Here is a 15,191-nt window from a genome sequence, read left to right on the forward strand (position 1 = left end):
GAGAGAGAGAGAGAGAGAGAGAGAGAGAGAGAGAGAGAGAGAGAGGAAAAGGAGTATAAATGATTATAATATAAGAGTACAGACAGAGATTAAAGAATAAAGATAATAAAATAAACATTAAACTTATAGGAAAACTAATAAAGTAAGAATAATAGGCCACATAAAGATGAAATATACACAGAGAGTCTTATTATGCATATTATTGTGTTTTCTGTAAATTTTTTGACTGTGAATGAGCTAAGTACAAAGAGTCATTTCATTGTAGGGGTTGCTAAGCTAAACCAACACAAATGTTTTAAAGGTCTCTTGACTTAAATTTGGGTCTAAGGATATTTTGTTTTAGAAAAGAGGTTCTGCTTTTGTTTCCACAAAGAATAAGAACCTGTGGATTCCTTCTAGACTAATATAGTTTGATGGATCAAGATCCTCCAAAAGGTCTCCATAACCCCACCAAAATACTTCGCCCAACAAAAAGCAGGAAGCAGTTTGAGAGAACTATGCCTAAATTCCCAAATATTGTCTATAAATGTTTGTTTACATTTAAAGAGGGATGTGATATAGAGATGAATACTTTGCATTTGTATGGATCATGAACTATATATTTTTAAACCCACTGTAAACTGTTCAGAGGTTTTCTTCATCTTTGAATCTATCTCTACTATATATCTCTTTTTCTGACCGCGTGAATCTTTAATTTGCTAAGCAATGGGGCTAGGATTAAAGCCATGACTTTAATGGCTGGATCTATTCCATTTCTTAGCTTTCTGAGAGTCCAGCCTCATGGTGGAGGTACTGGCTGGAGCCATGTTTATTGCCAGAACTCTATGGAGTTTCAAGGTCCCTGTCACCACCAAGAAGCATGCTGTCAGCTATTCATAAACACCATTTATATATTTGGTGTTGGGACCTCTTAAAAAAGCTGCAAAGATTTTGCAGCTAAAGCTGAGACAGGAAGCTTCTCTTAAATGAGGTGAATTTGCCTCTAGCAAACAGAGCCACCCGAGAAAATGCTGCTACCAAGAAGCCATGCTTAACCATGTTCTTTTGTGTCTAGAATTCCTTCTCTGTAGTGATGAGACAGCAGACTGCTTCCCGCCACCTGGCCAGCGGTTAGCTTTACTCAAAATAATTACAAGGAAACTGTATTCTTTTAAACACTGCTTGGCTCATTAGCTCTAGCCTCTTACTGGCTAATTCTCACATCTTGATTAACCCATTTATAATAATCTGTGTAGCACCACAAGCTGGTGGCTTATCAGGAAGGATCTTAACCTGCGTCCATCTTGGAGAGGAGAGCTATAGCGTCTACCTCACTTCCCTTCTTCCCAGCATTCTGTTTGGTCTACTCTGCCTATCTAAATTCTGCCCTAATCAGGCCAAGCAGTTTTCTTTATTAACCAATGAGAGTAACACATAGACAGATGACCCTCCTCCATCACTTCTTAAACTCAGGTTTTATGTGGATGCAGTTGTCCACACTGTCACCATTTGTTGACAGAGGTTTCTGTCCCACCCAGTCCCACAGCCATTCCATCTCAAAGACACACACAGAGGTCTTACATTAATTATAAACTAGTTGGCCTTGTAGCTCAGGCTTTTCTTATTAACTAATTCTTACATCTTAAATTAGCCCATAATTCTTGTCTGTATTAATCACATGGCTTGGTAACTTTGTCAGTGAGGGATTCTCATCTTGCTTCTCTGCGGTTGGATGACGACTGCAAACTGAGTCTTTCCTCTTCCCAGAATTCTCCTGTTCTCATTGCCCTGCCTCTACTTCCTGCCTGGTCAAATCACCTATACTTCCTGCCTGGCTACTGGCCAATCAGCATTTTATTGAAACAATGAAAGTGACAGGGTACAAGACCATTGTCCCACAGCACATGGTAAAATACAAAATAATAGGAATGGGTTAATTTAAGACATAACAGTTAGTTAATAAGAAGCCTGAGCTAATAGGCCAAGCAGTGTTTTAATGAATAGTTTTTGTGTGATTATTTTGGGTCTAGGCAACAGGGAAATGAACAAGAAGCCTCTGCCAACAACTGGCAGTCACAGTGGTTTGTAACTCCAGAGGGTCCATTGCCCCTGGCCTTGGAGGGCACCTGCACTTGTGTGCACACACCCACAGTTAGACATGCACACTCATACATAATTAAAAATACTAAATTTCAACCTTTTTTTTTCTTAAAAAGAAAAGAAACTGAAATTCAGAAAACATACATCTCTTGTTCAATGTATGTGTTTGTGCTTCCACACATTCAACATGTATGGGAGCAGAATTCAACCTTCTGATCTCAAGCATAAAAATAGGATCTTTAGGCCTAACATATCCAGGTCTCTGGGTTTGACTTCAAACATAGAAGTCCAGAGAATCCCAAAGTCCATCTCACGGGCAAGCTACGTTTATCAGAGTATTTGTACGGCACTTGAATGAATCTATGCCGCAGGAATCCTGGGATCGCGTGTATTCTTCTTCTTCCACACGCCACTCTCAAGAGAGCGGACAGAGGGACCACTTCTGGAACCTCGTCACTCTGAGCTCTGAGTGGCCATGCCTTTTACTAAGCAGGATGTTTAAGTGACTCTCTGTTCTACACTCAGAGTAGATGAGAAATAAACTAAATTGCTTGCTGTCATATTGTGCATACAGGCTTCAAGTCTGGCCACTGACCTGTGGCCACATTCTAGAGCTCCACTGGGAAGTCATTCCCTTAATTCCAAGTAAAAATGAGAAGATGATCACTGTGATGTTGGTTTCAGACATGACATTTGACTCCTCTTACTAGAGGCCTTCCACTCTTTTAGAGATTCAGTATGTGTGTGTGTGTGTGTGTGTGTGAGTCTGTGTGTCTGTCTGTGTGTGTTTGTGTGTGTGCGTGTGTGTGTATCTGTGTGCCTGTCTCTGTGTGTGTCTGTCTGTGTGTCTGTGTGTTTGTTTGTATGTGTGTGTCAGTCTGTGTGTCTGTCTTCATGTGTTTATGTGTGTCTGTGTCTGTGTGTGACTATGAGCACATGCATGCTAATACTCTTGGAAGTCATAAGAAAGAATCAGATTCCCCTGGAGCCAGAGCTACAGACAGCTGTGAGCTGCCTGACATGGGTGCTGGGAAGCAAACTCCAGTCCTCTAGAAGAGCAGCAAGCACTCATAGCTGCTGAGCCATCCCTTCAGTCCTTTGCTTTCACGGCGTATTTAATAATTGGCTTCGTCCATAGGCTCTGAGCAGAGTGAGCATAGCAATGTCAACAAGAATCACTGCGTCTAGCAGATTCCAGCACTGGCTCCAGCACAGTTCGTAAGTTACACGGTGAGTCTGTTTGTATTGAAGAGTGCTACTATATATAGACGGCCGCTTCATTCCAGATCTCAGCCCCTGGAAACCAATGACTGTGCTTCCTTCAGTACTGTCAAACAACCAATCAGCCAGCAGCTTAAAACAGAGACACAGAACATGCCTAGACTGTGTCCACATAGACATGCATGATTGAGAGTTACATTCTGTGACGACATTGTCCTGCCCACCAAACATTCCAGCTGTCTTCTGGTATATGGTAAGATGGTACTGCTGGCCTTGGGTGACTCTGGACATGGTTTTGTGTGCAAGAGAAAGATACGTCACTTCCAGGCTGGGTTCCTTTCAACATATTTATGTGTATGTTTGTTTGCCTGCATATGATGGTTCTGTGTATGCATGTATGTCTACATATGTTTCTGCGTATATATGTATGTATGCCTGCATGTTTATGCAGATGTATAAATGTTTCTGCATATCTATGTATTCCTGCATATGTTTGTGCATATGTATCATGTATGTATGCCTGCATATGTTTGTTTGCATACAAGAGTTCAGGGAAGCCAGAGAGGGCATCAGAACCTCGAGGACTGAAGTCACTAGTCATTGTGAACTGCCTTGAGACTGCTGGGAACTGAACCCAGGTGTCCTGAGAGAGCACCAGGGGAAGGACAGTTACAGTACAGGGCAGCACGGCACATACCCATCCAACCCACAAGGGCTATGTGGCCCATGCAGAAATGAACCTGCAATAGTGTGAGCCCTGAGCCTGGGCTGTTGTTTGTGGCAGCCGTGTGCACTTGACCCCTCCTCCCTGCTACCGCAGGCAAATAGCGCTATGAAACACGGTTTGGTGTCTCTGGAGATGAGACGCAGATCTGCGTAATTTGTTATCTGAAACTAAATGTCATCATCTTGTCAGGGAGAAATCCCTCCACTCATAGTTCACTCAGCCCATTATGTTCCAAGCCCTGAATTCAACAGACCCAGGCAAAACCGAAAAGGGAAAGTTATAGTTCTAACCCTCCAAAGAGCCAGCTCTAATTTACTGACCTGTCAAGGTTCTTTGTCGTAAACAACAGAAACCACTCTAGCTAGTTAAGCAGAAAGGGAATTGATTAAAGATTTATTGGCTTACAGCTACCCAAGGGCGGGAGCACCACTTCAGACATACTAGTGTAGATTGCACACTGGGTGTAGTGATGCAGTCGACACTAGGGTATCATGGTGCAGTCCACGCTAGGACAGACTGGGTAGAGGAGCCACGCACCTCCCACATCCCCATCACCAGACCCCTGTCCGCAGAGCTACGCTGTAATCCTCAAGTTATCTGTAAGTTACCATCCAAACTCCCTCACAGGTATGTGCGAGAGGTGACGCTGGGGTCCCGTAAAGGAATATCAGATGCAAAGGGAAACATTTTCTTAGAAAACTAGATAGTTCTGCAAACACAGGATGAGGAGGAGGAAAAGGTACAACCAAAACAAAGGTTGGCACCCACCACGTCTGTGGTAGGGGTCACTTGGATGGCAGGGGTCGTCAGGCTCACTTTAGCCCCTGTTTGGTTTTCCAGAGCCCTCCTGGATTCTGTAGCTCTTCTTTGTCTTCTCAGACCATTCCAAACAGTCTCTGGTTTTACTAGTTTCAACTGGGCCTGTCACTCACAACCCCAGAGTCCTAACTGACGCAGAAGCAGCCTCACACTAAGGAATCCTACAGTAGCCAGTGGAAGCGGAGGCTGTAAAGATGCAGACCAGATGTGCTGAGCAATAATTTGGATGTTTTTTGAAAAGTAACTGCATTAATAACAGCAACAACAGAAATCAGTATCATAAGACTCTAGTTTTGGTTTGAGAACCTGAATTGAGGTAATGAGCCGACTATTGCTATTTACTTTTCTACCAGAAGTCCTCACAAGTAACTTTTTACAAAAAGAAAAAAAAAAAAAGAAAGAAGAAATGAAGGGAGGGAGAAAATGAGAGGCGGGGGATAGAAGAACGGATGGAACACAACATATGAATCTTGTGTATTTTTCATCCCATTGGCTGAAAGATCTTGTGCCCCAGATGCCAGCTTTCTGCCGAATACCACCTGGGAATAGGATAATAGTGGACAGGGGCTGCGGAGATGGTTCCGTGGGTAAAATGCTTGCTACTCAAGCATGAGAACCCGAGTTCATATCTCCACACTCACGCAGAAAGCTGAGGATCACATACGATAATTCCAGCCTAGGGAGCCAGAGACAGAAGGATCCCTGGAGCTTTGTGTCCAGACAGTCTAGCCAATGGATGAACACCAGTTTTAGTAAGAGACCCTGTCTCAAAACTGAGGTGGGGGACCAGGGATAGAGAGGTGGCTCAGTAGTTCAGAACACTAGCTGCTCTTCTAGAGGACCCAGATTCAACTTCCAGTACCCACAACCTAGCAGTTCACAACTGCCTGTTACCCCAGTTCCAGGGTATCCGATGCCTTTGGCTTTCTCAGGCACCCAGTCTGCAAGTGATGCATATATCCATGCAGGCAAAACACTCATACACAGAAAATAAAAATAAATAAATCCTTATTTTTTCAAAAAGGCAAAGCAATAGAGGAAGACATAAGACATTAACTTCTGGTCTCCACATAGGGACACACAACACATACACACCAAAGAATACCATTAACAGGTAAATAATTAAACAATGAAGATAGCTAGAGACATTCATAACTATATAAACTCTCAGGACATATATAGAGGACAAAGTCTGGGTTCAGTAAAAACAAAACCCCTACAATCTCTTTCTAGATCCCAGGTTCAAGATTTCCAAAATGGGTCAATTGGAATAATATAAAATATGAGAAACAAATAGCCTAAGGGAAAGCTGCAAAAATGATACTGAGTCGTCAGGGAGCAGCAAGGGCTCAGCTGTTTATGGTAACTTACTCTAAGCATGGCTTTCAGGGGAGGACCTTGTGCTTAGAGCGAATGCTCAGAACTGACTGATTCTAAGTGGACATCTGGGAGCTAGCCCCAGAGTGGAGCAAGGGGAGCCTTCTGGTGGACCTTCAGAAAGACAGACAATGGGATCTGAAAACTGGGGTCTTCTGAACAGCCCCCTACTTCAAAATGAAGTAACCGAACTCTTCTTCCAACCCAGTGAGAAATCTCCAGCCTTTTCCAACATACTTTCTTACTTCTTTTTTGTTTCCCGTTCTGTTTTATTTTAAGTTAGACCAAAAACAAAAACTGGAGTGTGGTGTTATAAAACCCAAACAGTGCTACACTGGTTAAATATATTTTCTTATGAACACCCTCCCCAATATCCACTTCTGGCCCTGGATGATTCAGTGATTCATCTATATCCATTCATTTTCTCAGTGTTGGGGCAAAATAACAACAGAGGCAAGTTAACACAAGAAGTATGTTGTGCTCTGGTTTCAGAGAGTACCATCCACTGTTGATACCATCTGTCATGGGTATCATCCATCACAGACATCATATATCATCATAGGTACCACCTATCATGAGTACCATCATTCTTGGGTATCATCCTTCATGGGTACCACCCAATGTGATGAGGAAAACACAGAGAACAGGATGGAGGAGTTTATGGTGACAGGATCATGACTTTGGACTCCTCACATCTCTGAAGATCAGGAACAAGAAACAGAGAAGAAGGAATGCTAGGTCCCATAGTCTTGGGCATTTGAACTCTTGGTCCCCAGTTGGTGGTGCTCTTTGGGGACCACCAGGCCAGGAGACAAGGCCTGGCTGAAGGAATTTTATTTCTGAGGCAGGCTTTGAGTGTAAGAAGCCTCACTTCCCTGCACTTTGTTCTCCCTGCCCAGTGCTTACCATAATGGAGGTGGGCTCCCAGCATTCTACTCTGGCCATCTCTGCCACAGTCTGCTGCGTTCTCCTCCCCTCTAAGATGGACTTGAACCCTCCAGGACCATAAGCTCAAATAAATTCCTTCTTCTGCAAGTTGTCTTGGCTGTGGTGTTTTAATCACAGCAACAGAAAGGTAACTAGGGTACTTGATTTGTCTGTCTTTCTTAGTTCCCAGCCCATGGAACAGTGCCCCCCTCCACATTCAGAGTGGGTCTTTCCACCTCAAAAAATCCTGTGTCAATATGGGTCAGTATTACAGCTATGCCCTCCCCCGTGTGCCCCCTGCATAACTTGAAATCCAGTCCAGTTGACTTTGAAGGTCAACCATCATCACGTCATCTTTCTTAACAATGACAGTGCAAAGGGACCTTTTCCTTTGTTGTAGATGGTATGGATATGCTGTACTGTCAAGGAGCTAAGAAGTATTAACTTTGTTTGTCACTTTTTAGGAAAACCACCCGCTCATTTTGCAAGCATTTGGCTCAAGGTTGTAACTTCAAATGCTTTCTGAGGTTATAAAGATAAAAAGAATAGAGAGGATGCTAAGTGGGCTCCCACAGGGTACCCCAACTAAAGAAGTTTACATTAGGATATAAGTGGGGCTCAGTGCTGGAGCCCACTGAATAACTCACCTAAAACATTTACAAGAGGGTATAGGTGGGGCTCAGTAATAGAGTACTTGCCAATAATGTATGAGTTCTGAGTTCAGTTCCCACTACCAGAAAAAAAAAAAGCTGTGATTCAAATTCATTGGCTAGATTTACCTCCTGAGTAACTAACAGCATCGCTTGCTATTAGTTTAAATTACATATGCCCCTAAATTGCAAGGCTTCTAAAATTCAATTTTCCTTCAATCACTTGAGTAGGATAAAAAAAATGCTTGTTGGAGAGCAAATTTCCCCATCCTCCTTTTCCAGAAACCTCCACAGGACACTGATGGGTCCACTGTGACATATCTAGAGGGCCCAGGTGCTGTTTGAAAAAAATGCTGATCACTGCTGGCGGATTGCTATGCTGCGACTTGTCTCGTGGTAAATGAAGCAGGCTCCTGTTACTTCCCCGGTATCACAGAACAAAGAGCCCAACTTCTCAAAAACAGGCATGCAAGGCTATCATTGCACAGATGGAAAACTCAAGGGCCCTCCACCCTGGACAGTCTCCCGTTTAACTATGAGGCCCTGATTCTCTTCACAGACTGAAAAAGGAAATCCAATTCTATTCGAGAAAACTGGCAGGTCATTTTTCTCCTTAGAGAAAATGGACCGCACAAATTATACCCAAAAACCTAATATCTCCACCACTGGCTGTTGAGAAACAATAGAGCCTCCATTAGCAGCCTTCAGCCCACAGAACACTCTCCAAGAAACTAACTGCAGGATTTGAGTGGAGGCAGAGCCCTGGTCCCCACTGAAGGCACATCAAAACTGTAATAAAACCCTGCTTTTTGAAATGAAACTAAGCAACTGCTATTTCACACCCACATTCTGCTGGAACCCATTCAAATCCTCTCCACCAACCTTGTTTCAAATGAAAATGTTCAGCTTCCTGGGTAGTGGGAGAGGGCTGATTCACACTGCTCCCTGTACGTCAGAAGTATGGGTACATATGCAAAACCGAAAGGGCTGGATATGACTGCTGAGTTCGAAGATTGTCACCATCAAAAGAGTTGGTGCTTACCCCCCCATCTGTCATCCGTCCTCATCTCCCAGGGCTTGAGGATTGGAAGTCCTGATGTGCAAGAGGACGTCATATTTAGAACTAGTTCTATACAGAGTGGTAAAGGGAATACAGGAAGAGGGAGCGATTACAGGGGAAACATGCCTTCTCTTGGTGCGACAGGCAACTCAACCCACCCATCAAGGAATCTGAGAACAATAAGGCTCTTAAGGCGATTGGGTAAACAGGGGAGAACCCACACACACACTTCCCCATCTTCTTGCTGACAGCTACAGCATTAGAAAACTAAGACGACAAGAAACAAGCCCACATTTGCCATATGGTTTTTCAGAACAGGAAAGAGCACACACACACACACACACACACACACACACACACACACAGAGTGCTCCAAAGGATCGGTAACTCACCAGCCAAGACGGCAGCACATTGCTGGGTTCTGTAGCCCAGTGACTCAGAAGTCACTTTGCTTGCCAGAATATTAAATGCCAAGTGACATCGCTCTGAAAAGACATTTCTCCTGGAAGCCTGGTCCTGAGTGAAGCTCTCCTGAACAAGCAAGGCTTAGATGTTAAAAAGCTGCTTCCTCGTAGATGGGCTGCCAACCGATAAGGGGTACCATATACACCCAAGAGTACATAAGAAGCCTACATCACAGAAGCCACATATACTCCTCTGTAAAAAAATCCCCCCAAGAACTTCGCCCACAGGAATCATAAGAAAGCAACAACAGGATCCAGAAACGCGCAGGAAACAGAAAGCAGAGAAAGGGGCGCCAGAGATGTTCTGATGGAGGCGCACTGTGCAAAGTTGAGAGGTTGAGAGCACTGATGAGATGCTCGGAGTCTGTAGCTCACAGAAATAGGCAGGTTCCAAGATTGCCACAATCTAAAAGGGCGGTGCTTACCCACCTTCCCATCCATCCTCACCTCCCAGTGCTCTAAGGCTAAAACTCCTGGTGTGCAAAAGGACTTCTATATGGTTCTACAGCCTGGTAAAGGGGGATACAGGGAAAGAGAGCAAATTACAGGAAGACTCTCTGTGCCATCTCTCTGTGTCTCTGTCTGTCTCTCTCGATTGTTTCCTTTCAAAGTAACAGAAGCTTTGATTAAGGTGACAATATAATTGATGAATGTTTATAACTCTTGCTCTTGCAAAGAAAGCTTGGCGACAAGAAACACTCTGCAACCCTGTGAGCATTCCATGCAGGATCTTACCACCCAGAAAGCTGCCCACAGAACAGAATGTGTTCTTTTACCAACATGGAAGTTGCCCAGAGCCAAACTGTTAATCAGTATTCTCAAGCAATTAAATTAAAATAGTAAAATAAAACATAAAAGTTCAACAGGTAACTTCCAAACTCAACTTTAGTTTATCAATGGTGCATTCACCTTGAATTATACCATGTATTATAATGCGCAAAAGGAACAAGGTTTATCCCCAAAGGGGTGTAAGATGGTGAACTCTGTTACCAGAAGTGATGTGGAACACCCCTATGTATGCTGTGAATATGTTTCATTATCATTGGTTGATAAAGAAGCTTCTTTAACCTATGGCAGGGCAGAATATAGCAAGGCAGGAAAGCCAAACTGAATACAAGGAAAAAGAACACAGAGTCTGAAAGATGTCAGTAGCTGTCGGAGAAGCAAGATGTAAAGTAACAAGCCACGAGTCTTCTGGTAAAATATAGAACAGTAGAAATGGATTAATTTAAGTTGTAAGAGCTAGTTAATAATAAGCCTGAGCTAATAGACTAACAGTTTGTAATTAATATTAAGCCTCTGAGTGATTATTTAGGAACTGGCAGGTAGGAGAGAAACTTTCAGTTACACAGAAGTCAGAAAAAAAATAATTGGCCTTTCCAGTTTTGAGGACGATTTTAACTCAGCTGTAAAAGACAAGTGAAGTGAAATAAATCCGGAATCCTGCCTAGACAAATTGAAATATATATTCTTAAAATAAGTAAATGACCATGGAGAAGATAATCTAAGGACAATGATTCCATAGGAGGCTAAGAACTTAATATGTACAACAGTGGTAAGTCTACTTCTTATATCATTTAACCAATGGCATTTATTTAGAATCACCCTTGAGAAACAAGACATAACGGTATTCACCTTTCATATGTTAGTGTCTCTAGAGTTTCCTAGGGTCACTGTGGGTAATTAAATCCCTCCCAGTTGAGAACACTTCCACCTGAAATAAATTCTCAGGTCTTCACATGAACACAGCAACTCAGTCTCACAGAAGGCATTGTTGTTGCCATTGCAGATAGCAGACAGATCAGCATGGAAATAGCAGTAGATTTTTGATGAGCCTTGACCTGCATGGTCATGGATAGAAATGACCCTTGACCTGAACGTTTGTAGTAGGAAAGAGCAGAAGATTGGCAAGATGGGCCGCACAGAACAGGACTCGGGGTATGGCAAAGGAATGCAAGCAAGCTATGATCGTTCACAACTGAGAAACAGCTAAGGCGGAAGACTTGGGACAACCTAGAGAAAAGAAAAGCTGTTATATTGTGTTTATAACATGCTAGACACTGTGCTTACATTTTCTTTCTGATCTAGTTATAATAACTGAACACCGGCGCTCAGGCCCCTGTCCCGTGAGCCACACTCACCCCCAGCTGACCTCACACAATCGTATAGCTGTAGCACCACGTGCATGCAATGATCCCAAATCACTAATTCAGCCTGGACACTGCCTCCAAGCCCCGGATTCAACATGTTTGACTGTCTGATTGACATTTCCTACCAACTAGCTGAAGGATGTCTGAAGTTGTCTGGAAGCAGGACCTCCTTTCTGAAGTCCACCAAAGATAAACTTGCTTCTCCATGTGTCTTCCAAACGCAACCAATGTCCTCCCCTTCTTGCCACCCCCACATCTACTTCCCGCCTCCATTTCCAGAATGGGTCTCTGCTCCAGCCTCCTATAGGGCATAGAGGTGAACCCCACTACACACACACACACACACACACACACACACACACACACACACATCCAGTGACCCGAGTCTATGCATTCCAAACCTTGACGCTGTAAAACAGGCTCTAGTCACCAACAACTATGGAGACAAAACCTTGGGACTCCTTGAACAGCAGACAACCGTCACGGAGAAAGACTCCGAAAGGGAAAGGAGTGTTTCAGGACATCCGCAGAGGGACAAAGGAAGCCAGGCTCTTCAAAAACATCGTCCAGCTCCAAATACCCCCTTTGTTCTTTTTCGGATCTTCCTTCACAGGTTCAAGGCCTGCATCACATAGAACTCCTTTGCTGGGCCCCCAGCCACTTAGAATTCCGTTTGTGCTCTCAGCATTTGACCCCACATCTAGTGGAAGCCCCTGACAAGAGTTGTGAATGCTTAACGCGGCATCACGGGAACTGCATGGGCAGCGTGAGAAGGGAGTGGATCTTTTAGAGTAAGCAAGCCTCGCTAGACCTTTCTATAGGAGGCATATTTTAGAGACAGAAAACAGATATGTGCTTCTCCCAGAAGGTAACAGGGTAGCCTATGGAGTAACTACAGCCGTATGGGAAGATGGAGGGCAAGGCACTTAGAGGAAGTGGGGGAAGGAAAGCCCTGGAAGAATGGGGGAGATTATTAGAATTGGAGAGGGGGCAACAGAACCAAAGCGGGGGTAGGAGCAGATTGGTAGAAGTGGGGGCGGGACAGATGCCATCAAGAAAAAGAGACAACTCTAGCCAGCACATCCAGCCTTGCTTCAGAGGATGCGGCCGGAAGCAGGAGTGATGGGCGATGGGCGTAAGCGTCTGGCAAGCTCCAGCATTCCGTTCCCAGTCTTTTCACTCTTAAGTACCACGTAAATGATGAGCTCCCAAAAGAAGGTGGGAAGTCCAGGCTTCAACAACCAGAGCTTAAAACTGACCTACTCAATGAAGCGTGAGGCAGGAAGTTAACGAGGTAAGGAAGAGAGAGCCTAGCCAGTGATGTAACACAAACCTAGGTTTGACCCTGGAGGGTCTAATTATTTTTCCACTAAGCGGTGCTGGGGCCTTGTCTTCTCACCCTGTGCCAGTCCCAACCCCTGGGTAGGGACTGGTGGGAACGCGGGAGGGCAGATCCTCACCATCACCTAGACCTGGTGCAAGAGTCATTCACAGAATCTACCCATCCGGTTTCTCCAGGCCTGGGTGGGAAAACACAAGGACATCCATGCTTCCTTTGCTTTCCCTTACTGCTACGCAGCGCCCCCTCCCTCACTGGGATGGGTATGGTTGCTGGGTGCCCTGTTCCTGGAAGGAGGCCTGCCAAACTGGGCGCTTAGCAGTGGTTGGGTGTGGATGGACTCTGCTCAATTCCACTTCAGTCAATGGGGCCGTTGAAAAGACTAAAAAGGAAGTGGAAGAGTCTCTAGGGCCCAGTGGGGAGGTCCACCGGCCTGCGCCAAAGGCTCCCCAGCGCCGTCTGAGTGCCGGCTCAACACCAAAGTCCGGGTCTGCACCTTTTGCAACTGACCTTCCTGCGGGAAAGCCCGCGTGGGGCGCAACAGCTCGGCTCAGGCGTCGTGCTCCCGCCACTCCGGGGCAGTGCTCGGCGCCCGCTGCGCACGTAGGTCACCTGCCTCCTCCTGGCGCCCCTCGGAGGGTCGGGTGCTGGCAGCAGGTGCGGCCGGGGCAGCTCCGGGGGAACGCGGAGACCCGGGAGTCCGGAACCCGCCCGGTGCAACTCCATGCAGAGCCGCAGGCCCAGCAGCAGGGCAGCACCGAGCAGCCACCGGGGCAGGACTCCGCAGCCGCGCCCGGGAGGCCTGGCTGTGGCCATGACGGGGACCCTGGCCTCAGGCTGCAATCTGGATCCCACCATCAGCTCCAGGACGCCAGCACAGAGGCGTCCCCACTGGCCCCGGGCTGCCAACTGTGGCAACTCCCCAGCGGGCGAGTGTCGGCCCGCCTTCCACTCTGTCACAGAGGAGGCCCCGGCGTAACCTTATCCTGCCCAGCAGGAAGAGCGACGGGTGGTGGGCTAGGCGCGCACCCTGGGGACAGCCACAGAGAGACAGCAAGAACACGTTCCTGGGGTGCTGGGCTCTGGTTTCATTTGCTAATGTTACTATTAGACACAGAGGAGGGGGGAAAGGTGAGCTGCCAGGTTATGCACCAAAGAAAAAGTTCTATCAAGCGGTTTGGTGCCATTAAGCTTGATATAAAAATAAAGCATACTTATGTTCAGGTCTACAACTTCTCTCCCTCAAGGAAGGAGGGGGAGAGAGAGAGAGAGACAGAGAATAGCACTCCATGCAGAAGAATCAAATTAGAATTATTCCGTTTCTAAATTCTGCCCGAAGCCAATCCGTGCTTTCTCTGTGTGTTATGAAATGTGTGGGGGAGAAGGGAAGGGGAAAGCCAGCTGAGACATCTGACAGCCGGGGAAGAGGGAACAGAAGTTACCGTGGCATGATGGAAATCAAATTAATTTAGCCACACACACACACACACACACACACACACGCACCTCCCCGCTGCCTGGCAGCAAGGCAGAAGGACAAATTTGTCTCTGGGCAGAAACGCTCCCCAGCTGGTACTGCCATCATCACCTTGACCTCAATGCTCACAGTTAGAAGCCCGGGGTTGATGTTCCACTTTCAGTTGTTAGGGTTCTTTTCCTCCACCTGTGTGGGGGTGAGTTTGGTTTTTAGACTTACATTTGGGTTCTTTTGGGTCCTTTGCTTTTTTAAACTATGGTCAGGTACACACACACGCACACGCACACACATGCACGTATATATTTCCCATGTTTCCCTGCAGGCTGTCTCTGTTGTCTGTTCTCTCCCCCGCCTGCAACATAGACAACAGAGACCGAGTATGAAGTCTGCTCTCACCCCTGCCCCATTTAAATTTTGGGATTTTTTCATAAGGCTCTCTGCTCTCTGAAATGCCCATCCATTTTTAGCTGAAGACTTAATTTATTCTTTGTCACAGAGCACTTAACTTGTTTTCCTCCAGCCACAGAACTTCGCAACCCAATCTTGACCATTCCCTGGCCAATCCAGTCCTCAGGCTCCTGAAGGTTTCATTATTCTTGAAGACATACACACATGATTGGAAGACAGACAGACAGATAGATAGATAAATAGATAGATAGATTGATACATACATACATGGATGGATAGGTAGGTAGGTAGATAGATAGATAGATAGATAGATAGATAGATAGATAGATAGATAGATAGATAGATAATATGGTAGGTGGGTAGGCAAACAGATATAGATGATAGATAGATAGATAGATAGATAGATAGATAGATAGATAGATAGATAGATAGATAGATAGATAGATAATATGGTAGGTGGTTAGGCAAACAGATATAGATGATAGATAGATAG

General features: G+C 45.3%; 1 protein-coding gene across 1 annotated transcript in view; it reads right to left on the reverse strand.

The window, feature by feature from the left end:
- Mettl24 (methyltransferase like 24) overlaps positions 1-13,777 on the reverse strand; it is a 74,932-nt gene extending 61,155 nt beyond the window's left edge. Inside the window, exon 1 of the mRNA XM_050138104.1 lies at positions 13,324-13,777. Coding sequence (XP_049994061.1) covers positions 13,324-13,671 — 348 coding nt within the window. The 5' untranslated portion in view covers positions 13,672-13,777. The remainder of the gene's footprint in view (positions 1-13,323) is intronic.
- Positions 13,778-15,191: the final 1,414 nt, after the last annotated feature.

This window comes from Alexandromys fortis, unplaced genomic scaffold (assembly GCF_014885135.2).
Source record: "Alexandromys fortis isolate MF-2015 unplaced genomic scaffold, M_Fortis_MF-2015_v1.1 scaffold_14, whole genome shotgun sequence".
Taxonomy (NCBI): Eukaryota; Metazoa; Chordata; class Mammalia; order Rodentia; family Cricetidae; genus Alexandromys; species Alexandromys fortis.